This window comes from Equus caballus, chromosome 11 (assembly GCF_041296265.1).
Source record: "Equus caballus isolate H_3958 breed thoroughbred chromosome 11, TB-T2T, whole genome shotgun sequence".
NCBI lineage: Eukaryota > Metazoa > Chordata > Mammalia > Perissodactyla > Equidae > Equus > Equus caballus.
The window spans coordinates 31,084,425-31,110,922 of record NC_091694.1 but is presented as its reverse complement, the minus strand read 5'-3'; the positions used below and the strand labels follow the sequence as shown (position 1 = coordinate 31,110,922).

General features: G+C 40.6%; 1 protein-coding gene and 2 long non-coding RNA genes across 7 annotated transcripts in view; 1 reads left to right on the top strand and 2 right to left on the bottom strand.

Annotated features, from left to right (window-relative positions):
* Positions 1 to 1,745: 1,745 nt before the first annotated feature.
* Positions 1,746 to 26,498, bottom strand: part of ANKFN1 (ankyrin repeat and fibronectin type III domain containing 1) — a 371,662-nt gene continuing 346,909 nt past the window's right edge. For all 5 annotated transcript variants that reach the window (XM_070226368.1, XM_070226369.1, XM_070226373.1 and 2 more), the window contains exons 19-20: positions 22,972 to 23,185; positions 1,746 to 9,476 (exon numbers count right to left, since the gene is read on the bottom strand). In XM_070226368.1, the coding sequence (XP_070082469.1) occupies positions 8,680 to 9,476; positions 22,972 to 23,185 (1,011 nt within the window). In that variant the 3' untranslated portion in view covers positions 1,746 to 8,679. The remainder of the gene's footprint in view (positions 9,477 to 22,971; positions 23,186 to 26,498) is intronic.
* Positions 9,155 to 12,755, top strand: LOC138916162 (uncharacterized). Its single transcript, XR_011423014.1, has 2 exons — positions 9,155 to 9,496; positions 12,574 to 12,755. It is a non-coding gene; the product is annotated as an uncharacterized lncRNA (long non-coding RNA).
* LOC138916164 (uncharacterized) lies at positions 20,179 to 21,050 on the bottom strand. The gene is made up of 2 exons (XR_011423016.1): positions 20,912 to 21,050; positions 20,179 to 20,357 (listed from the first exon to the last, which is right to left on the bottom strand). It is a non-coding gene; the product is annotated as an uncharacterized lncRNA (long non-coding RNA).

Sequence of the window (26,498 nt, the reverse complement as noted above, 5' to 3'; positions counted from 1 at the left end):
CCAACAGGAGCAATGACAGCCCCAAACTTATCAACAAAACAGAAACACTCTGCAAAGAATCTCTACTCATCCCTGATAGGTACTCAGTGTATTTTAGATTCATTGAATTTCAAAGCTGAAAAAGAGCTTACACATTTGATAGATGTCTTCATCTGTAAGTTCAGTGAGAAAAAGTGTCTTGCTTGCAGTCACAGAGCTCCTGACCCTGAGTTAGAAGATGGGCCTCACGGGAAAGGATCTGTGTGCTCTATGGTCTTGTTTGGCTTCCTTTGTGGTCATTATCTGTGTGTGTATAAACGTGCCTTGCATGTCTGTCTATGTAGGGTGTCTGTTCCAGAGAGAGAACTTCCAGTGGCCAATTCGGGCATTGCTTTTTCTTTCTCATAGGACCTAGTTCAGTGGCACATACTGGAAAGTCAGGAGTCCTGGGCCCTAGTGTTCACTTTACTGAGCCTCAAGCTCCTTATTTGTAAAACAGAGATAAGTGTTCTTGCTCTGATCACCTCACAGGACTGTTTGTCAAGCTCAAATAGGATGCTGCTTGTGAAAATGTTTTATAAACATATAAGAGATTGCAGTTATCAAAACCTTGATGGGAAAAATGTGCAAATGTGGCCTTTTGGGCACTGGGACAAGACTTTGCATGTTTTCTGGGTACTAAGGGGGTGCAACTGGGATGCTTAATCTACATATCAATCTCCATGGTGTCCAATCACAGGGCATGGTACTGTGACACTCAGATAACTGCTGGCTGTCTTGAAGTGCATCCTGCACCACAGAAAAAGCAGGTTCCCCCCCCCCAGGCCCTTTGCCTCCTTCTGGCGGCTGAGCTCAATCATAGCACTCTGGAGAAGGTGTTTGGGGTGGGTGGCGGAACATCTCAGGAAGCCCTAAAGAAATATTTTCAAGGTACCCTGAGCCTTTTTAGAGAGCCTCAGGCTGGCAGGCATTTGGAAAGACGTTTGAGTCCATTTCTTTATGGAGAAATTAAGCAACTTATGGAAATTAACCTGATTATAAGTCACCTCTTCATCAGTTTCTCTCTCATTTAACAGGCATTTGTGCCAGGAGTTGTGAAATGTATCAGGGGGATGATGGCCAAAAAAACAAACAGTTGCTTTTGACTTACAACATCTGATCGCTCTAGTCTAGCGTACACTAAATGGCTAACTTCCTCTCGTCTGTATGTAATACCAGTCTCTTCTGTGGCCTATAACTTAATGCAATGGTTGACGGAAGAGGCAATATAACAGAACAAGGAGCATTATTATTATTATTATTATCATCATTGACAGAACAAGGAGCATTATGCAAATGTGAGAATGCCATGTGCTACCTGAAGAGGAGATGCATTTTCACAGTCAAGAAATCATTGCAAAGATCAAACTTATTTGACAGATAATATTAGGCAAGAGAATTTTTTTATGAATTTTTTTTTCCTTCCTGATAGTCACTGTGCATTGGTGAGAAACTCCTGATTTAAACTTGCCTAATTCACTAACATGATTTCTTCTTATTATTATCATAGAGAAGAAGGAATTATTCCTTGTTGGCTGATGGAAATACTGGGTATTGCTCGGCATACCTTATCATAAGGGCTACACATTCAGTGAATGCAGCCTTCTTGCTTAGCAGCTTGAATTTGAAAGGCCTCCTCTTACTCTATACCCCCTTCTGTCCCTCCCCCAATACCTCCCCAAGAATGTTCATAGAGAAAAGGTGATATTAAAGAGCAATGTCATCTATTTGGTTTGAAAAAGAAGGTAAACTTTTATTTAAAGACAGAATTAGGAAAAGAAAGTAGTGGTTTGCTTAGAAAGATGACAATTTCCATAGGGAAAACAGCACATTTGGCCAGGACAACAGAACAGCCCTCTGAGGCTGTCAGGAAAGCCGACCACAAACATGCCAATAAAGAGTTCAATTTGTGTGCATGTGTGTGTGTGTGTATTTTTAAAAAACTCTGTAAAACAGCATAAGACACATACATGGTCCAAAGCGGCATATTTCCCGTCCTTGGGAAATCAGGAGAACCTTTGTACAGGTTCCTGGGATTGAAGTAATCTCTTTGTAGTGTTCTCAAACACAGAAGAAATGTCAAAAGTCAGCCAGAGGGAGTAGGGGTAAGGGAGGAGCTTTGTGGGTGTGGAAATAAAGGGGTAGAGAAATAGAAATAGGACAGCACATGCAGAAATGCACTGAAGGTGTTTAAACATGCACGCAGTGGAGGAAGGAGTGGCGTTAAGATGTCTAAGCTCCTGTGTGCAACTTGGTGAGAGTATTTGCCATGGCAGCCTGCTGCTGTATTTTCGATACTTGGCCATAACCAATTATGCAAGAGAAATAACACAAATGCTATTGATCAATCAAGAGCCAATTGGTCAGTCAGACTTTTCTGAAAGTTGTCAAAACAATGCCCCAAATAATAACTCTTCCAAAGTTTCAGTGAGATTTTAAAAGCTAAGGGTGAAAGACGTGTGACTTCACTCAGACTTGGGAAAACCATCAGGTAAGCCAAGTACTGACAATGCTATTAGTTTATTATTTAAATGACATTTCTCCACACTGGAGACAATGGGCTTGGAAATTGCCCTTTAAAAAGAAAAAGATCTCATGAAGAATCAAATATTTTTGACTTCTTCACACTTGAACTAGATTTCAACAATATCAGGTTAGCTATAAAGTGTGTTAGTATTATTTAATGCTTATGAAACAAAGTCATTCCCTCTGATAGCTAAGATTTCTTCTGTTGACAATTTTTTCTTTCAAATACAATTAGACAGGTAGGAAATTATCAAAAATACTTGCCATTAGAAAAATTATCTTAATTCTTGTTAACCCCTGACCTCTTCTTATAAATTGGGAAGTTGAAGAGGCATGCACTGTACCAGTGTTGTTTTTGATTGAGGGTACTGGCCTTTTACAATATCCATTTAAAATGTTCAAATAGTTTGCAAAAGTACATAATACAAAATATTATTGTCTCAAGATTGGAGGTCACATTTAACACACCATACGTGATTCGTCTGTACGTTTACAGAAGTTTAGCGCACACAAAATTGTGCAGATAATGTACTGAAGTCTAAACTTTTACATACACTCAGTTGCATACATAGCAACAAGATACAATAAATTCTAATAACAACCAATAATCAGCCAAATTACTATGTACACATTAGGCAGGAAGCAATTAAACACTGCCTAATAGAATGTCACTTAAATTACTTTTTTCCATGAAACACCCCTCCCCCACTACACACACACACACACACACACGCGCGCGCGCGCGCGCACGCACATACACACACACACACTCTCCCTCTCTCTCACTCTCTCTTTTAATTTTTTTCCTATTACAAACATTAAATTGATGCTTGTGACCACAAACATGGGATATCCCCAAACATCTGGTTTGTCACAGGGCAAGAAGCCACACAGCAACTCAGAATGACTTAAGAGAACAATTTGCCAGACTTGGTTTTTATAAATCAGCTACTAGATGGTGGTTACTGTGAAAGCATATTCAGACTTTCATGTCATGGACTGAAGGAGGAGGAGTAAAAAGCACTAATTAATAGCTTCATAACATTTGCCACTAAGTTAAATATTGGCTTTTTCTAAAATAGAAAATGCATATATCTGGAGAGGAAAGACCCTAGGATAATATTTAAAACAACAACAAACCTGCTACTTGTTTTAACAAAACAGAATATTTTCACAGTCTACCTATCTGATTGCTAAACAAAACCAACTGTCCTTTTGAATGACCATTTTACAAATTCATTATTAATGGAAATAGAAGAAATAATTGAAAAAAACAAATATAACTACTGTGTGCAGATGTGGTGGAAAAACCAGAGACCCGAAATCTGGCAAAATCAGTACTTCATAAACAGTCAATGGATTTTTCTAAAAATAATTTTTGCTAATGGCAAAGTTCAACACCTCAGAAAAACTGTGAATTAAGATCTTAGCATAAGTTTCCAAGCTGTACAACATCGTTTCAAATACACTACTCTTGTTGTTTGTAAGGCCGCATTGAAGTTTAGCTTAACAGTCATAAGCCATGTATTTGAACATCTTATGAGAGGTGACTGGTAAAGAAACAAGTTTTTTTTCTCGTTCACCCTACTTCTTGTGAAGAGGTATCATTACTTTCCAAATAGCTCCTTAAAAAATTTCCTTAAAAGTGTGACCAGGAAAAAAAATTCAGATTTGCTTCACTGAATCATCTGGAAAGATATGTAGACTTTGTAAAGTGACAAAGTAGCACTTTCAATTCTCTGAGAGTGTTCTCTTGTTAATCTATAACTATCCTCTCTAATTGGTATGTTATAGCTCAATAAACAAATAGACCAAGAGATGCACACTCTGCTGTAGCTCTGCTACATATGAAGTGGAGAGAGCTGTAGAATAATGGCATCATCTTTCCAAAAAGCATCAATTTTAAGAAGCCAGTGAATTCTGTGTGCTGTTGACATAATTGGGAAACTTAAATGCACTGCAGACCCCTTAACAGTTTGAGTTGATAGTTCTCCAAGAGAAAGTGAGTACCTCTCGGGTGGATCGTGAAGAAGAATATGAAACCAAGGAGTTGGGGTTTTCTAGTATGCCTCCTTGTCTAAAACTATTGTCTTCAAGGGAAGAGCTGAACACTCGGGGTGCATGTTCCTGTGGCAGGATAACAATGAATGAGAGGCCAGTCCTCTTTTCCACTTGTCTGGCATGATCTCCTGGCAAGGATATGGTAGGTGTTTGCCAGGTGGCTCCTGGACAAGGTTTTTTTAGGGGAGTACAACAAGGCTTCAGTCATTGCTTTTCATAAAGTGCTTTGGGATCCTTCAGGAATGGGGCTGTAGGAATATTATTACTAACTGGCTTCAAGTTTCAAACCAAATGGAACCATTTTCTCCAGTGTAGTTATTGCTTTGAGCATTAGTGAATGTTCTTAAAATGGAATAGGTCTCATCTTTAAGTATCCACTTCTTAAAATACCCGTTCCCTAGAGTGAATGTTTTTAATTACTGTCTCCCAGGTACCCTCACCAATTAAGATTAGTTAAGATGTGATAGCCTTGTAAATGGTTGCCAAGCATATACATCGGTGACTTACATTTTCCGGGCTGTCCTCCTGATGAAGAGACAGAGCGAGTGAAATCAAGATGCCTAGCCCAACATGCACTATGTCAGCCTGGCTGACGGCTCTTCTTAGACATTGATGTGAAGATGTATGGTGACAATGGCTACACTCATATGAGATTGTGAGCTCCTTGTGGTCCAGTAGTGCTTCATACTTGATTCTTTCGTGCCTCGCGAGACTCAGAATAGAGACAGACATATGGCAGGGCCTTGGTCATTGATTTTTGGCGGTTTTCACAAATGATGAAGGCTGGATAATACGAGTGAGAGTTAAGCATGTTAGAAAAATCATGGAAAAGAAGATCTGGGACAGGAGAGTTTCCTCCAGAGGCTCCCAGGTTGGGGTTGAAAATAACGAAAGAGAAAAATCCATCATATCCAAAACCAAACCAAACCAAACCAATAGCACTAAACAAAACAAACAAAAACTCCCCAGACATTGTAAAGTCTCTATAATGAGAAGACTGGACAAATGAATAAAGGACTGGGAATCAGAAAACACAATTGTCTCTCACGAGTACATATTAATTTAGGAGCACGCCCCATGGCTGAGCGGTTAAGTTCGTGTGCTCCACTTTGGCGGCCCAGGGATTTGCCGGTTGGGATCCTGAGCACGGACATGGCACCACTCATCAGGTCATGCTGAGGCGGTGTCTCACACAGCACAACCAGAAATACCTACAACTAGAATATACAACTACGTGCTGAGGGGCGTTGGGGAGAAGAAGAAGAAGAAGAAAAACAGAAGATTGGCAACAGATGTTAGCTCAGGTGTCAATCAAAAAAAAAAAAGAAATTAACTTGCATTTAAGTTCAAGCAACTTAAAAAAAAAGAATGTATTGATTTAAATTAGGCTTATAAGATGTTGCAAAGTGGAAGTACAGCTGGAGGGAACCTACTCGAATAAATAGCTAATTAGGGAGGATATAACATTCACTTTTACACAGGAATATTGCTAGGAAAATGCATTTTCAAGTTGGTTAAGTACGCCCTTTAGAATCTAATGTGCATTATTCGTTTCTTGGGCGTGCATCTCTTTTCCTCATAGAAGGTGAAAAAAACAACCCCTTGTCCCCAATATATATTAGTGGGTTTGGATTTAATGCAATTTTACTTCATGAGTCATTATTTCGTCCAGTGTGCCAGAACTTGCTGACAAATGAGGGGCCAGAAGGGTGGGTCAGTCTCTGCTTTTGCTGCCTGTTGAATGCTCCCATCTAATTCACAGTCACAAACTTCCTTCCATGCCATCAGAAAGGTCATGATCAGAGAATCACTTGGTTCCTTAGTTCTTGACAGTTGCAGCATGTCATCTCACAAACGCACTCAACAGGTGTAATCTGTCTTATAATTAGAAATAAGTAGAAAATGAGTGCAGATGACTTTGTCATTTTTGTTATTAAAGAGGAGTCATATGGTATGTAATTTGAAATGACTTTTGTCCAAATTTGCTTTTTAATTAATTAACTTAGCTTAGATGTCTATTAGGTGAAATTTGTATTTCCTGGCAACAAGGAGCCCTGTGATATTGGAAATCTGTTAAGTAAAAGTTGAGAAAAGGAGTTGAATTTGGAAATAGAAGTAGATAGATGATCTGCAAACTAGGTAAATAGCCTATGGACAGTCAAGAGTTGACCAGGTATGCACCAATTCCCAGTGGGACAGCCTGCTGTAAAGGGAAGCGTTCTGGGTCCTGACCTTAACTCTGAGACTAAAGCTCTGTGACCTTGAGCAAGTCACTTAACCCTCTGGACTTTAATTGCCTCATTTGTAAAGGTGAGGACTTAGACTAATTTTATGGTCCCTTTTACCTCTAGCACTCCATACATATAGAATTCACCTAGAACAGAAGAAAACTGCATTTTAACGTCCTCCCAGGCATGGAAAAGGAACTGCAGTGATTCTGATCAAGATTCTTTGGGAGGTTCATTGAGTATAAAACCTCTTAAAAAAATAAAGACTGTGCTCTGGGCTTTAGTTTTCTAATGACCATAGGCCACAGGCCAAATTTGTACCTTTCCGCCAGGGTAATTATTTATGTTTAAATGAAATGTTTTAAAAATGGAAGGGATCAGAATAACATCACGAACAGGGGACTTTGTATGAACTCCCATGACGGGGAATGGGAGAATTGTGAGGATAGGGGTAGGGCCATAAAGAGCAATATTTAACTAAAATGCCTGTTAAGCAGAAAAGGACCATTTAGAATATCAGTGAACTGAATGGGTCTTGGCTCTAGGAAATGAGAGAAGGCTCATGCCTTTTTTGAATATGCACTGTGATTTCTCTTTGATTCCGGTTTCTAGTTTGTGAGAAAGGCAGGTGGAGGCAATGAGACCAAAGCAGGATTTTTAAGGTGTCTGTGAGCATAGTCTTGAAGCCACTGACAGTGCCTTCTAAGGAAAGATTTTCCCTGAGGCCAGGGGGCTAGCTGATCTCAGGGCAAAACTGACTTTGGAAGGGGCCCTTTGAGAAGGGGAAGGCAGAAACTCAAGGATGTGTGGGTGGGTAGATGTGCCTGTATGGCTGTAAGGACTCCCTCACTGCCTGGCCATGTCTGAAGGGTATTTACTTTCTTGTTCAATGACACTTCCATTACCTAAGAATCTGGAGCAGATGCACTGTCATTTTCAGACACAGCCCCCATGGACTTACTTATTTTAGGATTGTAAAGGAAATACATTTTTGCTTATGACTGTCTTCCTTCCCTTGTCTTGTCTATAATCCGGGCTTTCACTTAACTCAGCTGTCTCCTTGCACCCTGGAATAATATATGGCCCATTTTCATGCTTGAATGGAAGCTGAGTGTGCAGGAAGGGTTGTTTCCGGCCCTAGTCTATCTTTGCAAGACAGAGCTAGAGGAGAAGCATCCTCTACTTTTGTTTCTGGAGGTTTCCATACAGCATCAAGCAAAGAAAAGTCCTGTCTTAGGCCTACCTCATCAGCCCCTGTGGGGCTGATGGATAAATTGGCTTTGGTGAGCTGCTGAGAACCTTGCACTTTGGAATGACTTGGTTTAGCCCACAGGGAACTCAGGACTAGTCCACTTGACCCTGTGCCCTAGAGACACAACCTGGGCATTTTCGCCCAAACTCTTCTAAAGGTTTGGAATGGAAGGAAAAACAACGCTAATCTTATTTTCTTCTACAGAACTCCTCCCATCGATTGCAAATTTGTGGGAGTCCTAAACCGAGGAATCAGATTACAGAGTCAGCTGCAGAACTGAGGGTAGGTCCCTGGGGTACCCTACCTCAGACAAAGGTGCCACCAACAGGGTGGCATGTTTGAACTGTTGTGTCGAGGACTCCTGTTGATACAAAAGCTCTTCTATGCCCTGTGTAGGCTGAACTGGGAATGACACTGGCAATTCTGGCCTCCACCCCAACTCTAAAAAAGAGGGACTTGCACCTGTAACCTTTAGATTCTTAACATTCAAACCATTTGAAAATGGATGGAGACACGGTAGGGGCAGGCATGGGGTAGGGTGATGGAAGATGCAGGGACTTGCTGTGGAACGTCGACAGCCAGTTGCGGACCTCCCTAAAGCATGCTGCTGAGTATTTCTGACACTGGGGAGGTGGTGGGACCCTCCGGGCTCATCTCTGGGCCCGAGGGGCTGGGCAGGCGGGAGTGGCCTCCAGGGGCCGGGCTCAAGCCGGCCCAGGGCTTTGCGTCCACCAGGGCGGCAGGGTAGGGCTCCACGTAGATGCGGCGGACCGAAGGCCTCGGGTCCTGAAAGCTGCTCTTCCGCTCCTCAGGGAGGCTCGCAGCGTGTGCCAGAGCCACGCCTCGCGGCCCATCAGGGGCAGGTCTGAGCTGTTCGGCCTCCCTGGGCTCCTGGGTCAGAACACATGCCCGGGACAGGTGTTGCGTGTAGACGCCCTCGGACAGCGACAGCGACTGCGTCTCGCTGTGCATGCGCAGCCAGCGGTGGTGGCGGCTGAAGCCGCCGTAGTGCGGGTGTTTGGCCGGCTTCCGCTTTCCCAGGAAGCCCAGCGGCGGCCGCGCGCCCGGCGCCATCTTGGCGTGGTTCTTGGCTGCGAAGCCCGTGAGGCTGAGGCTGTGGAGGCACTCGGCACACGCGTGGTCGGGATCCGGCCCCGGGCCCCGGCGCTGGGCATCCTGGCTCGGCCCCAAGGGAGTCTTCATGTCGTGCACCTGCAGGACGTCGGGGGCGCTGCCGCTGAGGCCGCTTCGGGCCTGCTGGGCGATGTCGTGCGACGACAGGTAGACCAGGTCCAGGTCTCGGGGGCTCAAGGCGTCGCTGGAGTCGTAGTCGCTGTCGGTAGGGAGGAAGACTTCTGAGCAGCCTTCTTCATCGGAGCAGGGCTGTGAATCTGCAAAGCCAGGGACTGAGGTTAGAAAAAAGACACACTTGGCCAGGGCCTGCTTCGTGGGCGGAGCGCGCCTGTGGTTGGGCCCTCCCCACCCCAGTGCCTAGAAGGGCCCTGTGCCTCCCTGAATGGTCAGCTCTCCCCTCTTGAAATTATTAATACTTGTCGAAAAAGGGGCCCCACGTTTTCGTAGTGCACAGGGCCCTGTAAGCTTTGTATTGGATCCTGTTCTTGGGTTAAGGGAAAAGAAGGAGAGCGACTCTGGCAGGTCCAGCCTGACAGCGGCAGAGGAAAGCATGGCTTCGTCACCCGCATACGATTTTATTATGCACTGGGCACGTGTAGAGAAGATGAAACAGGAAACAAAGCCAGATGCTGTTTACATATTCATTCCCTATTCTGATTTCAGAGATGATTTTTGCATTTGACAAAGTAGCAAGAACTTAAAAGGGGGAAGGAAGAAGAGGAGGCCCTATGGCGGCCCAAGTCGGGGAAACCTGGTTTCACATCCTAGCTATCTTCCACCTACTTGCTCTGTGATCTTGGGAATGTTACTTAACTTCTTTGAGCTTCAGTTTTCTTATCTGTAAAATGGAGATGGTAATAAAACTTCTTACTTAGGGTGACTGTAGAAAATAAATCGGTTATGAATATACACACCGTGTTGTCAAGTGTTTAAAAAGACAAAAAAAAAAAAAAAAAAAGGCCAAAAAAACCACACAGAAACCCAAAAGCAGAAGTAAAATCAGAGGCGAAAAAAAAAAAAAAAAAGCCTCAAAGTGCATACTGTAAAGACTATAAGTGAGCCGCAAGGTTAGTTCTATAATAGATATTGGTCAGTTAATGCACTAGTTGTTTATATCTTGTTCCCCCTAATCAGGTTGTATGTCTCTGGAGGGCAAAGACCATCTTAAAACCTTTTGCATTTCTCTCAGAACTCAGCCCATAGTAGCTGCTTGGTAAATATATGCTAATTTTGAAAACATTCAAGTGCTCTTAAAATGAGAAATCTCTAATCTAGAAATTTAAGGCAATCTCAATAAAAAAACTCCATAGGATGTTTAAATAGAATTTAGTAAGTTGATTTTTAAATTCATCTGGAAGAGAAAATTTATGAGAATAGTCAACTTCTTTTTTTTTTCTTTTAAAGATACAATAGTGAGGAGGGTGATTTACCAGACGTCAAAACATACTATAAGGCTTTGGTAATTAAAACTTTGTAGTATTGGTGGACAGATGGACAGATGGATCTACAGAGCAGAAAAAGAAAGTTCAGAAATAGCCTTAATTCTGGGTGATAATTTAACATGTGGTCAAGATAACATTTCAAAGTAGGGGAGTGAATAGATTATTCAGTATATAGTGTTGGGACAACTGGTTACCCCTTTAGCAAAATAATTAGAGAAAATCCTACCTTATACCATATATAAAAATAAATTCCATGTAGTTTAAATATAACAGGCAAACCTTACAAGTATTAGAAGACAATATGTTGTAATTTGGGATGGGAAGGTCTTTCTAACAAGACAAAACCCCAGAAGTCAGAAAAGAAGTGACTGATAAATTTGACTACATCAAAGTTTAATAGTTTGTAAAACAAATGATACCATAAACAAAGTAAAAACTAAGTGATAGATTGGAAGAAAGTAGTAATAATATCTATAACAAAAGATTAATATCCAGAGTATGTAAAGAACTCCTATAAATCAGTAAGAAGACATTCCAAATGGGCAGAGGATAACTGACAATTCAAAGAATAATTAATACAAATGGCTGATACCAACATAATAAAGATGCTCATCTTAGACTATAATTACCAATTTGATAGTAATTAGAGAAATGCAAATTAAAACAATAATGAGGCATTTTCTATCCATCAGATTTGTTAAAAATAAAAAAAGAGTGATAATCTCATGTGTTAATGATGTGTGGGAAATCAGGGACGTGCATATAATGATGGTGGGAATGTAAACTGATACAACTCTTTGAATAGCAATTTGGTAGAATGTTTTAAAAATGTGTGTATCATTTGTTTCTGCAAGTGCTTTTTTAGATATCTAAGTTTGAGAAGTTGTCACTATGTATTCATGGTGGCATTTACAAGTTATTTACTGCAACATCATTTATAATAGTGAAAAACTAGAAATGATCTTATGGCTGAGACTCCTGTGAAAGGAAGATTTAGAGGCACAGAAGCATTAAGAAAAGAAACATAGTTAAAGAAAAGAGAGGGGCTGGCCCCGTGGCCGAGTGGTTAAGTTCGCGCGCTCCGCTGCAGGCGGCCTAGTGTTTCGTTGGTTCGAATCCTGGGCGCGGACATGGCACTGCTCATCAAACCACGCTGAGGCAGCGTCCCACATGCCACAACTAGAAGGACCCACAACGAAGAATATACAACTATGTACCGGGGGGCTTTGGGGAGAAAAAGGAAAAATGAAATCTTTAAAAAGAAAAGAGAAACAGTTTACGCAAATTTCTGCAGGGGACTTCAAATTCAGTACTAGCTTGCTGACTAAAAAATACAACAAATATTCAAAGTAAAAACCTACAGGGTGACAGGTTAGTTTGTTCATGGTGGAAAATGAACATGATTATCATAAGACTATTGTAAACTTCAGGGAAAAATTTTGTTTTGTTAGGGAGTCAGTCATTTACACAAATGGCATTAAGGTTTCTTCTATTTTAGGGAGTAGAACCAGATGTAATGCCTGGTTTTTTTTCCACGTTTTTTTCAGAGTCAGGGTCTGAAGTGCTGCTTTTCTTTTTTTTCTTCTTTTTCCTGATTATAGAAGATGATGTGTGTGCTTACTTATTGGCTGGGCAAGACTTGCTGAGCAGTTTTGCTCTCTCAGTGCTGGCTGCTACCCAATATCCATTATCCTTTTTTAGTTACAAATTCTTAAATTTTGTTTGAGAGAGGAATGCACTCATGTAAAACACCACGTGTCTCAGCTTCCCTTGCAGCTAGGCATAGTCACATAACTAAGTTCTGGCCAATGAGATAGAACTGAAAGTATTGTATGAAACTTCTGGAAGGCTGCATAAAGGGATCTGATTTAGGTGGGAGATAGGCCATTTTGTTTTTCCTCTTTCTTTCCAGTTGTCCGTAACAAGATGTGTTGGCTGGGCTCGTGAGGCAACCTTAGAAAAAGAAGTCATAGGATGGTGGAGCTGAAAAATGGAGCATGCTCTCTGAAGACCATGGAGTGCACATGCCAACCTTATTGTCAACCTCTGGGCTTCTTTGATACAAGAGAGAAATAAAGTATCTTGTGTTTACAACACTCTTATTTGGGTTTTCTGTAACATGGATCCAAACTTAATCCTAACTGATACAAACCTAAGTATCCATTATTAGGAGAATGTTTTAAAAATTTGGGCACATTCATGCTATGGAATATTATCCAGCAGCTATAAAGAATGAGATCAACCCATATGGTGTTCTTTAACTAATGGCTACCAAAAGGGACTCCTTTTTCACTTTTTTGGGTTCTACTCATCTGTTCAAGGTTTCTCTTGAACCTTTCCTTCCTTAAAAAGCATCCCTCAACTGTTGCAGAAAGGATTGCTCACTTGTCTGCACTTTTGTAACACTTTTGCTTCCATTATCCTTTGGCACTTATCCTGTATAGACTTGTAATCATTAGTTATCTTTTTAAATGAAAATATAACATGCTGGTTTCCTGGTTAGACTGGAGCCTTCTTAGGGCAAAGATATTTAATTAATTCATTCATTCAACAATGAAGATTCCGTTTTGCTTCAGCTCCTGTTTTAACAGAAACACTGTGCTTGGTGTCTGAGTGAATATAAAATTAATAAGAAATTATCTGTCTCCAGGGAGGTTACTGTTTTAATGGAAGTATAGGGCATGTATGCATCTATGAGACTGTGGAAGATCATACATTTTATAAGAGAATCGAATAAGATGCAGGTTTATAGGAAAGAGATCACATTTTATTGGGATGAGATTGATCAAAATACTCTATCATCTCTTATTTATTTTTTCCCTTCATTCATCTCTGTTCTCCATCTGTATTAATTTATTTCTTCATCCACTTTCAAAAAGTGATTTAAGCAGCTTTTAATAATAAATATGCAAACTATGATGAGAGGATTAGAAACCAGAGAGAAAGAGGAAATAGTACAAGTAATCCTATTTGACTACAAAATGGGAGCAGGAATGGAATTTTGGGAAAATGAAGTTGCAAGAGTAGGATGCCAGCAATTACACTCTTGGGAATTTATCCTGAAAATTTCAGGCTTATTTTCATGCAGAAACTTGCCCATGAATGTTCATAGCAATTTTATTTGTGTTAGCCCCCAATTGGAAACTACCCAAATGTTCTTCAGTGGATGAGTGGTTAAAAACCTGTGGTACATCAGTGTCATGGAATACTACTCATCAATAAAAATAATTCAGTTTACGTAACATTCTTGAAATAATTATAAGATGGACAGGTTAGTAGCAGCCAGGGGTAGGGATGAGGGGACGAGTAAGGCTATAAAGGGTTAACAGAGGGAACGTTGTGTTTATGGTACAGTTGAGTATCTTGATTATGGTGGTGATTACCCAAGGTTACACGTATGATACAATAGTGTAGAGCTATACAAGCAAGCTGCATGCCTCTGTGCATGTGCACACACATGCACTAGAGTATGTATAACTGGTAAAATCTGTATAAGCTCTATGGATTATACCAGCTTCTTGATACTGTACAAGAGCTGTGTAAGATGTTAACATTGGGGAGGGGCTGGGAGAAGGGTACACGGGAATTCCTGTACATTTCTTTGCAATGTACTGTTTTTATAATTATTTCAAAATAAATGGTTAAAAGAGGGAATTTAAGTTTTTTAAAAAGGTAGGGTGGATCCAGAGGAGAGTTGTGAATGCCTATATAAGGAGTTTATACCTAATTTTGTAGCCACTGGGTGGTCGTTATTGATGAATTCTGAAGTAATTGACAAGATGAGAGCTGTGATTTAGGATAATTATGTAACAGGTAGTATGTGAAATGAACTGTATGAGCAGGAAACAGACAGAAGGGAGGCCAGCTAGGAGGCTGTGGTCCAAGCTTGCTGCCTTTAAATATTTATCTTTTCCAGGTTGTGGGGCTGAGCAAGAGTGGTAGTTATGAAGAGGAAAATAAAAGTCCATAAAAGTCATTCATTCAAAGATGTTTACTGTGCAACTATTTTGTGCTAGACAGACATAGTCTCTGCTTTCAAGCAGCTCATAAGAGCATGGATTAGACAATGTCAGAAAATACATAAGATTAATTTCAGATATTGCAAGGTTCTATGAAGAAAATGAAACTAGAGAATGACTTGGGAGGAAGCTTCTTTTGATAAGGTAGCCAGGGGAGGAATCTCTGTAGTAGAGGGAGTCTAGATGAGCCCTCAATGATCAGAAGGAACCAGCTATGTGAAAGTTTTAAGGAAGAGTGTTCCAGATAACTTGGAGAAGCAAGTGCAAAGGTCCTGAAAGGGACTAGTAGGTTTCAAGCTTTGGTGCCTAGAAGAAAGGAGTAGCATTAAACCAGAGGAGTTAAATTTCAGCAGTGGATTTGGGCAGGGTTGGGTAGTGAAAGAGATAGTAAATTTAATTTAGGACAGACTGAGCTTGAGAGTTTGGCCAAAACATCCAGGAAGAGATGGAATGGGAGCCTGGTGGGGTAGCAAGGTTGAGGGAAGATGTTTGTGGGTAGAGAAGAAGGAACCACTGGAGAGGGAACTGTTGAAGATATGAGTGAAGGATATAACAAGGACGGGTGATCACTTGCAAGCATCAGTGCTGGCATTGGTCTTTAGTGAAAAAGATGGAAGGACACGTGATTAGAGGAGAAGAAAGATAAAAGAGATTTTCAAATTAAACAGAGACAACTAGATAAAGGCTTGGGCTGAATGACTTTGGTATTCTTAAAACAAGTTTTAGACAATACTGCTCCTTATCATTTTTTTTTGTTTTTGAGGAAGATTAGGCCTGAGCTAACATCTGCCACCAGTCCTCCTCTTTTTGCTGAGGAATACTAGCCCTGAGCTAACATCCGTGCCCATCTTCCTCTATTTTATATGTGGGATGCTGCCACAGAGTGGCTTGATAAGTGGTGCATAGGTCCATGCCTGGGATCTGAACTGGTGAACCCCGGGCCGCCAAAGTGGAGGGTCCATACCTAACTGCTAGGCCACTGGGCCGGCTCCTACTTTTCTCTTATCTTTAGTGGGAAAAATTGGGCATCACAAATAACAGGGTCTCAGAACTGTTGGTTGTTTTTGATGATGGCAGTGATGGGTACCATAGGGGTGATGAGGAAGAGAGGTTAACTGAAGATTCAAAATTGGGCTGGAAATAAGATCCATGCAAAGAATTGATAATTGACTTTGCTTGAACTTCCCTCTCTAGCTGATCACTGTTGTTTATTCGGCTGTCACATGCATTCGTGTCAACAATAGTAATAAGAATGCCTCATGTTCACTTAGTGCTCACTGTGGGCCAGCCATTATGCTAAGTGCTCTAGGTTCTTTGTGTTATTTAATGCTTACAACAATTCCCATTTTGCAGGTAAGAATACTGAAGTTTAGGCTTATTAAATTTTCCAATTGATATGGCTGAGAAGTGGCAGAATAGGAACCCACCTGCAGATTTGTCCCTCTCCGGAGCCCTGCTATGCTGCCATTCACCTTAGCACCACTCAGTATGTGGTCATTTGTTATAGCAGCCACAGGAAACTAATACAAGACCTAATATGTTTCTCTAGCTGCAACTAAGAACCTAATTAACATAATTGTGTGGGTACCACACAGAGTGGATTAGATGAAGCAGGTCCTGGCCCTCAGGAAGCTTTCCAAATAAGGTCACATTCACAGTTCTGAGTGTTAGGACATGAACATATCTTTGGGGGCCACCATTGAAACCACTAGAAGCCTGATAGTAAAAATGACTGTAACTAGAAACAACTGCTGAGGAGTTTGTGATACTTTTTTCTCCTTTCTAGCCCTTAGTCAGGCCACGCACTCGGCAAGAAGAGTTTGCACTTTGTCCTCTCGGCATACCGATAGTGAGCATTTATTGTTTGCAGGAGACTAAGGAGTGTATGAACGTGTGCTTTAAAGGGCTGATGTTCTAGTATTTCAATGGAGCATCATATTTTAAGACAGTCTCTCAGGAAAAGCCTGTGCTGATTTCCCCAGGTAAGGGTAGTTGCTCAGGTGAAGTTCTCTTCGCTCTTAACTGTGTTTTACTGTATCTCTGTTACTGCATTTATCAAGGTCTATTACAGATTATTCATTTGCATGTTGGTCTCCCTCATTGAGCTATGAACTCTAGAGGGCATGCACTGTGTCTTATTCATTTCTGCTTAGTAAATGTTGGAAGTCAGTAAAGGAATGGACTAAGGAAGGAGTCAAGCAAAGGAACATGTAGAATCTTCTGTATTTCCCAGATCATCTACTCTGAACATGGACGTATGAGCAGACCGTGAGAACCTCCTAACTAGGCTGTGACTTAATCATCGTTGTATTATTAGTCTCTTGTGCTGTATCTGGTGTATACAAGGCTCTCAGCAAAGTATGCTGAGTTGAATTGGAACTGAAACAAATATGGAAATCTGGGGGCATAAAGAGTAGTGATATTTGATTGCCTCTTAACAACAATGCTGAAAGCAGCCTGAAAAGATCTGATTTACTTAATCTGCCATAGAAATCTTAAAAACAATCACCTAAATCATTTAGCTTTATATTTGGTGTACTTGACTTAAGCATTAGCCCAGTTGTAGCAGAAAGAGCAACTGTCTTAAAATTAGGCAAACCTGGGCTGAAGTCCTGTCTGAGCATATACTGTGTATATGATCTTGAGCACATCACTCAGCCTCTCGGAACTTTTGTTCACCTGTAGCATGTAGGGAATTATATTGCCTATCTTCCGTAGGTACTGTGAGGATTAAATAAGTTTGTTAAAAATACTTTAAGTGCCTTACAAACAGAAGGTATTAGAATTAGCAAGATCTTTTCCATCCTTAGAGAATAACTAGAAAACATATTAAGAGGTGACACATTAAAATAAACCAGTAATTAAACACACATTAAACCAGTAATCAGATAAACATCAAGATTTTTTAGTGAGATTGCTGTTGATAATAAAGGGGAACAATATTTTCTTGTATGTTGTCTTGTGTTGTGATGATCTGGTCTAGTACTGTATTTCATAACATAGATTTAGCAGTGAATTAGTAAATGATATAACTTCTTTGCTGTAACTCACAGGAAGGAGCAAGGGAGGTAGAAGGTAAATCAAGAGAAGAGCTAGTTAGAATTATAGTAACCCAGCAAGGAGTTGAAAATGGGGCTTGGATATGGAGTAGTAAATATTATCTTGTAGGTTCATGGACCCACACTTGGGAAACACGGCTTTAGTGGGAATCTAAATATTTGACTTCCATGGTGGTTGTATTATTTATTATAAGGCTTAGTGGAACCTATTGCTTAGAGTGGGATACCCCTCCCAGAACAAGCTGGGAAAATCTCCAGGATGCCAGCCAGGGCACTGAGGAGAGTTTCCAGGGACTTAGGCCACTGCCACTCCCTCCCTTCCTGGAAAAGAATGCAAAGTGCAGCTTCTATCCCCAGATCCAGGCCTTATGCTCCATTAAGCATTGTAGGCACCTTGCCCAGTTGTTATTTTAATAAACCTAGTTGTGCTCCTCAATTTCCCTTAGAGGACCCACTGGGCAGGCCAGCACTGGTAGAACCTTGTATTTCCCCTCTGGTTGACCCAGGAGCCATTTGATGAAAGTTCTGTCCATAGTATTAGTGCTGGTTTAGGAAGTTTGGCTTTCTTGCCATTGTAATGGGTGTTGCAACTCCTGGTCTCTGTGGTTCAGACCAACAACAGCAGAGTAGAGTTGATGTGGATTTTGAGCGCGTTATGGGGAGATGGCATTTCAGGAAAGAATAATTGATTTAAAGCCATTGCTTTTCTCTTAAAGGCAGGGGGCATGGCAGGACAGAAAGAAAGCAATGATAAGCAGTATTTGCCCTAAAAAATCTATCTTCACATTTTTAATGTATCACTGTCCAAATTTATAAATTTTTTTGTGCTTCATTGAATCTACTTCCACTGTGTTTGAGTAGGATTTAAATAATTTATAAATAAAGAATTTTAATAAATCTCTCATCAGGCCTTGGCTAGAACCTTGGGATTTGCTCACCTTCTAATTTCCCAAGAGAAAAATCATCTTCAGACTCCTGTTGATTTTTTTGGGCTGTTTAGTTTATTCCATAGTGTTCTTAACATCTGGGAAAAGGTTACCAGGAAGATTAGGAAGATTTACATTTGGAAGATGAGGATAATCTTCAAATGCGTCTGAAAGGAAACAACGCCCCCCTCTCCTCTGTTGCCTCACCCATTCGTCACTAGGAGAAATAGCATTATTGGAAAAAAAAATTGCTGCTGCCTGTGACCACTATACCCACAGAAAAGGAGTGGGAGAGAAAATACCCATGTGACGGACCAAATCATTCCACCCCCTGCCTTGAGCTGCCTTTTCTAGGAGCCAACTTTCCCCCTTGGGTCCTTGGGAGATTCTTAATTTTAATTGACTCAGAGGAGTTTTACTTTGAATTTGAAAACCACACAGAAATGGGAAGTAAGTTAAAGAGTTCCACTCTCCCTCCCCCTCCCCCTGCCTGAACACACAAAGATAGATACAAACAAATCCAAGGTACTCAACAGCCTTAAAACAGAATCTTGGGCTGGCACCAGAGTCTAGGTTTGTGATAGGCTCTGTATTTGCAGCAGGCTCCTCAGAAGTTAGGTGAACCCTACCCACACAGAATGGAGTTGTGTTGCAAACTTTGCCCTGTGAGCAACCCAGTGGGGATATTTTTCTAAATTGGATTTTTTCCTCTTCATGAATTGTTTCCAAACAATTAAAAGTAGACACGCTATTGAGGAGGACAGAGTATGTGGGAGTAGATTTCATTCTCTGAAATGATTTTTGTTTTGTGAGGGGATAGGACGCTAAATGTTTCTCCTAGCTCTCAACAGTTTCCCTGTCACTGGGTTCTATTTTTCATTTGCTGCCCTCCACATCTTTGTGTTTCACAGCTCATAGAATCTTGGCTTCAGAGAAATAAATGGACCCAAGAGAGAGTTATATTTTAAGAAACAGAATGATGGTTGCTCACATTTTAAGTTAATAATAAAATCTGAATGTAATTGGCCAGATCCTCGCAGCAGAGAGTGTGTGTAACCCATCATCTGGCCAGTGTGAGAGTTTGGCACTTCTGTGGCACAGGAGAGGCCACCCTCATACAGCCAGGAGGACCCACTTAGGACCCTGTGGCCAAGAGAAGATTAAACACTGGGAAAGTTCTGTGAGCAGAGAGGGCAGACAAGGGCTGTGAAGTTGGAAGTAGAATTGAAGAGTTGTAGAATTATGCGAATGGTGGAACAACAGAGGGCATATCTATCCTGCGTTTAAAAAATGCGCTTTCCACCCTATACTTCTCTAGCTAACTGCCCTCCCTCCCTCTTCCCTTTCACAACCAAGATTTTGAAGACTGTATCCTTCCTGGTCCCACTTGTTTACCTCAGTGTACTCTCTGATCTTCTTGGGTTCAGTTTCTGTCTCCTTCCCTTCACAAACTACTATCATCAAGATCACTGATTACTGATGACTTCCTTGTTCAAAAGAAAACAAAACAATAGAAGCTTTTCAGTTTTATTTAACCTCTCACCATCATTTGACATGCTTTAATTTCTGTGACGCTACTCTCTTGTTTTTTATCTTCTTCCTTTGGTTGCTCCTTCTTAGTTTAAGAAGTCTTGCTGTTCCATTCCACAGGGATCCTTCCATTGTCTCCTCTTCTTACTCTACATACTCTCTCTAGGAGATCCCAAGCATTTTGTAGCTACATCATTCATATGTCAGCAATTCTTAAATCTATATTATTAGTCCATTTCTCTTTCCTGAACTCCAGACCCCATACATCCTGTTTTCTCTTGAACATTTCTTTCTGTATGGAATGTTCCAAAGCTAACTCAAATTCAGCATGCCCAGCTACCCAAGCTTGTTTTTCCTCCTGTCTAACCTTTTTTTTGTAAATGGCATGAGATCCTGAGGCACTCAAGCCAGAAAACTTGATATCTCCTCTTTTTTTTTTTTTTTTTTAATTGATCTCCCTGCTTCCGACATTGTCTCTCTTTGGTCTCTTCTCCAACAGACAAATTGATTTTAAAGAGTAATTCAGACCATATTAATCCTTACTTAAAACTATCTAATAGCTTGCCATCACAAGTAGAATAATATCCAGACTTCTTACCATGGCCCCACTTGATCTGGCCCCTGCTTTTCTCTCTACCCCCTCTCTCTCCACTAGCCCTTTTGGTTTTTTTTACTTTGATCCAATGACGTTGGCCTTCTTTGCATCCCTCACCCACCTCATGGCATTTTACTGTTTTATTGTCTGGAATATTCCAACTTCAGGCCTTTGCATTACCGGCACCTTTTCCTTTGGTTGGTTCAAATGTAACCTTCACATATAGGTCTCTGCTGATCATCCTAGCGAATTCAGCACTCTCCCTGCCCACCCTGATTGCTGTTTTGTATTATACATTGGAATTTTCACTATCTGAAATTCTCTTGTTTGTTTAGGTTTTCATTGTTTGTCATTCTTTCTAGAATGTAAGCTCTATGGGAGCAGACTTGCTTTGTTTATCACTATATCTCTGTTACCTCAAAGAGTGCCCGGAAGATAGCGGGTAACCAACAACTATTTTTTTTTAATGAAAAAAAAACCCCCCCAAAACGAATGAACAATATTCTTGGATCCTGAGTTGGCCATACTGCTTGCAGTTCCCTGAAGCACAACATTCTGCTTCCTCTGCCTATAATCCTCTCCTCTTTTCTCTTTTTTAGTTCAACTCCTGCTTATCCTTCAGTACTTGACTTTGTCACTTCCTCCAGGAAGCTCTCTTTGATCTTACGAATTTACGGTTAACACCTACAATATACTCCCTAGCACCTTATATATATCCTCATCATAGTACATAGACAATTTCCATGAAAGTTTTTAATATATCTCTCTTCCCCATGAGACCAGCTTCTGGCAGGGGTGGTATGTTATTTGTATCCCCGACCTAGTGGGAATCTATAAAAATACACTTGAGAAACTCTTCAAACAAGTCTTCTGTTGACTTATTTGGTAAATCATAGAAGTCTTTGGTAATGTAAATTAGCTGTCTCAAGTTCTTCCACTTGTTAAGTTTTGAGTTTTAGACATTGAGGTTTTGAAAACATAGGAGCATATACAAACTTACTTATAAAAAAGGCTCATATCCCCACTAAAGTTTTCTATAATAAGAATAATAACATTAAATATGTTACCTATAATTTATTGTCTATTATATGTCATGCATCTCTGACATAGATTGTCTTATTAACCAGTAACTTTTCAAGGTGTAGATATTATTGTTCTCATTTTATGTGTGTAGTAATCTGTTCAAGCTAATATAGCTAGTAAAACAAAGCTGGGATTTGAATCCAGGTCTCTTGATTTCTAAGCCCAAGCTCTGTCTGCTACACCATGCTGCCCCCTATAGGACAAGCCCACAATTCAGAACTATTTATTAAAAATATCAATTATTGTTATTGTACACAAAATTGGAGCTCTTATAAGCTATAGAATCAAGAAAGATGCTTTGCATGCCATTGTTTTAATTGACTAGAAAAATGGCACTAGTTTCAACATGTCCTAGGCAAGAGCATTATATTGCCTTTGACCAGTATTCTTTCTCTCTGTTTATACACGTAAAGGTGTTTGTAGAAATTTGTGTTAACCCAGCCATGTTTTCGTGCTTAGTATTTGCCACGTAAACTCTAACTTAGTTCCCAAGAGTGGAGGTGACTTGCTAGCTTCTCTGTAAGTTGTCTCCTGCTTGTTGTATCCATGGTGAGGCCAACTTACTTATTTGGCCTTAGGCTCAGGATTCTAGTTTATCCAGGGTTTCTCTTTTTCCCACCTCCCACCCCAGGACATTGGTGCCATGTGGATGGGAAGTTTGCCCTGAACTTTTACCCAGGCTGGGACCTACTTCCTCCCTCATTCCTGCCAGCCTGTATTTACTAGAGGCTGGGCCTGTTCTCCTTCCTTCCCTGGTTTTGGTCAGATTCCCTTGGCTGACTTGGCCCTTAACTGGCACTGCAGCCGTCTCCATTCTGCATTTCTGAAGCCTCATCCCTGCTCTGTGTCCTTTTGGAAGCTTGGGCTAGAACTGGACTGAATCTTCCCCACACCTAAATGGAGTTGATCTTAGGTTATTGCACTAGTTTCCTACCCCTTCACTGTTCTGATTTTGTTCCCCCTATGCTTTTAGACTCTCATCACTGAGCAGTGTTTCCTACTATTTGCTGGGACCAACGCCTCAGCAGAAAAGAACATCAGTGGAGATAGGACAAAGAATCTGATGAGTGAAACAGAACTTTAGATCTTATTGCTTACCACTCACTGCCTTTCTTCTGTGCATCTCTGGGGATGGGGATGGGGATGGAAGACAGTCTGTATGTGATGATGTAGAATTGATCTTCTTTAGGTTCTGCTCATCTGAGGGGTCTATCAGCTTAGTGATGGGTAAACCAGAAACTGGTTGTTTGTATCTTGCATACTGTAGAGCATCCATGATCCATCTCATTCCACGCCAAACTTCATCTATTTGCTTTGGGATAAAATGATAAAAGACATTAAGTTATCAAACAGAAATTAAAAAGGAGTAAGTTTTCTTGAGAGTTCAAGATGATACATTTTCCACAGTATTGGTTTTGAGCAAGAGTACAGTATTTTCAACATAGTTTTACTAAGCCAGAAAATATCTCTTCTTTATAATCTCTTGCATATTTTACCTCTGAGGCTATGTCATTTAGTGCAAATAGTGGGAGACCTGGATTCCAGCTGAGATCCACCAGTTATTAGCGCCGTAATAACCTTTGGCAAGTCATTTGACCTCTTTGAGCCTTAGTTGCCTTATTTGTAAACTGTGAACAAAATGTCTCCCCTTTTATACCTCACAGGGCTGTTGATGATTGGATGATATGATGAATTTGAAAGTGCTTTGTGAAACTGCAGGGTACGTTTCTCACACATATGAAGTGTTATTAATTCTCAGCATGTAATGAAATATTTCTCATTAGGATATTGTGGGGAAGGGATCTGATAAAATCTGAATTTCAGAATACTTGAAGAAAGAACTGTAGTTTCAGTTCCTCTCTGTTAACTGGAAAAACAAAGCATTACTGGAATATTTTGCTAAGCAGAGATTCTTGGACCTATTTTAATAGAAAAGAAATAACTTTATATATTAAACTAATTACTTTCTTACATATAAAATAAGTGCTTCTAAAGTACAAAACAGCTTAAACAGCCTATTCCTAAGTAATTTAAACATCCTTGCATTTTTAGGGTAGCCCATTTTAGATTGTTACCGTTTTGATTTCTGGGTTACCAAAGTGATTTTAACAACATTTTCACTCTGAAGTAAAATAGCTGTTTCTCTGAAGCCTATTAGTGTAAAAGTCACCGTGTTTTTGTGTCTACCTCTGTAAATGACAGATGTTTTCCCAGAACGTAATAGACCCTGGCCACGAACTTTCTGGTTATTCTGACTCTCTCCAAAGAGGGTCTGTTAGTCATACATTTTTTTCATGGGACCCTGGAGCGTGTGATAAGTTTTGCATCTAATTTTACTGGGTGCCTTGGGCAAGCCATTAACTTTTTCAGACCCATTTACTCAACTGTAAAAAGAGGAGGTTGAACTAGATGATGTCTAAGGTCCTTTCCAGCCTTGACACTTTGATTTATTTTTGAAGAACATTTGGAAAGTTGCTGTCACTCAACTTCCAGGTAGAAGGTGTTCATTGTATGAATACTGCAAGGTTAAAGTCTCTGATTGTAGAAGTTTTAAAGATAAGAGACTACCCAGTGTTCTATTTTATTTTCAAAATTCCTTCTTAAGGCCTTAATCTGTACTTAAAGAAAATTCTTTAAAGAATATCCACTGGGGCTAGCCTGGTGGTGTAGTGGTTAGATTCTTATGCTCTGCTTCAGTGGCCCAGGGTTTGCAGGTTCAGATCCCGGGTGTGGACCTAGCGCCACTCATCAAGCCACACTGTGGCGGCATCCCACAGAGAGTGGAGGAAGATTGGCACAGAGATTAGCTTAGTGACAATTCTCCTCAAGCAAGAAGAGGAAGATTGGCAACAGATGTTAGCTTGGGGCCAATCTTCCTCACCGAAAAAAAAAAAAAAAGAGTATCCACAAACTTGGTGCTCCCAACAAACACAGAGGAGATTCTGAAACTGTGACACTCTATCTACTCAGAGTGACAGACAAGCTAGAGTCAAACTAGTGAATGGCACTGTGTGGTCCATAGCCATTTTTTCTTGCTTTCTAGTTCTGTTCTGTCCTGGAGTGACAGGACTTGGCAGAGTATTAAGGGCTATTAATGAAAGCATGAGATTGAGCTTCAGGCTTTGTTAGGTAGTGAGTTGGGCAAAGCGTTCAGCAGGGAGCAGGCCTGTTAGGAGGTACTGAGCATTGTAAAGGGAGAAATCTGAAGTTTAGGGAGGTAAAGACAAAGTGGGAATCCCAGAGGAGATGCTGACAAATTTTCTTGATGGGATTGTGACTCTCTCCTCTGGCTTTTATTGGTCCCACCTCATGCAGCATACTCTTGTCTCAGTTATTTTAAAGGCACTACATGACTGTGGACAGCTGTTACAATATGCTTTTGTATCTTTTACTCTGGACTGGGCAAAGAGTAGGTACTCAATAAATGATTGCTCAGTGAATGAATGAATGAATGAATGGTTACCTAATTCTTTAGATCTCTACCCTTGAACAGAGTTACTTTCAGGATTAAGTAAGATAATGTAGATGAGTGTACTTTATAAACTGTACCTTGTTGTAAAGTTTTCAGTTGTTACAGTGACAGTCATGATTATTGTAGTGGGTTGAATGTGGCCTCCCAAAAGATGTCCTAATCCCTGGAATTTGTCAATATTACCTTAAATGATAAAAGGGTAAATATTACCTTGTATGGCAACAGATGTGATTTGAGTTAAGGATTTTGAGAGGAGAAGTTTGTCCTAGATTATCTATGGGGGCCCTAATTCCAATGACAAATGTCCTCGTAAAGACATTCTTATAAGAGTGAGACACTGGGAGATTTGGCAGACAGAAGAGAAGGAGGCAGTGTGACCTCGGAAGCAGAGACTGAAGTGATGTGGCTGCAAGTCAGAGAATGACAACAGCCACCAGAAGCTGGAAGAAGCAGAGAACAGATTCTCCCCTGGAGCCTCCAGAGGGAGTGTGGCCTGCCAGCACCTTGGTTCCAGACTCCTGGCCTCCAGAGCTGTGAGAGAACACATTTCTCTTATTTTAGCCACCAGGCTGTGGTCATTTGTTACGGCAGCCCTAGGAAACTAAGACAGTTATTAATAATAATCCACTTGTTCTCTTTGGATAAGATTGCTTTAGCCTTATTGCTGAGGATGGACAGTGAAATTTACTGTAGAAATTTAAAAAATTATGTGTAGAAACAATGTTTACTTCTTAATTTTTCTCAGTGATGATGAAGTATTAACTGAAGAAAAATTAAAAACACAGGTACAGGGAGGCCTGTGGACTGAGTTTAACAGACTTAGCTAAGTAGCTCTAAAACAAGGAACAATTTGCACCCATTTTACCTTATACTGTTGATCTAAAAATAACTGACAACATAATCCCCTTGATTTTAAGGTTCAAATTCAACTTCTGAAGACTTGCTGACACGTTTTTAAAAAGAAAGACCATAAACTCCCTAGGTTTGTTGGTTAAAAATTCTGCATCCGTTTCTCACCCTGCCCTTTAAAAATTTTGGTTTTCATCCCATAAATTACACCCCTTTCTCTGTACTCAGGCAAGATAATATTTTTATTAGAATGTAAAGGTGATTGGTTTTTTCACAGCACAGTTACAAGGTGCTTGAGGGGATG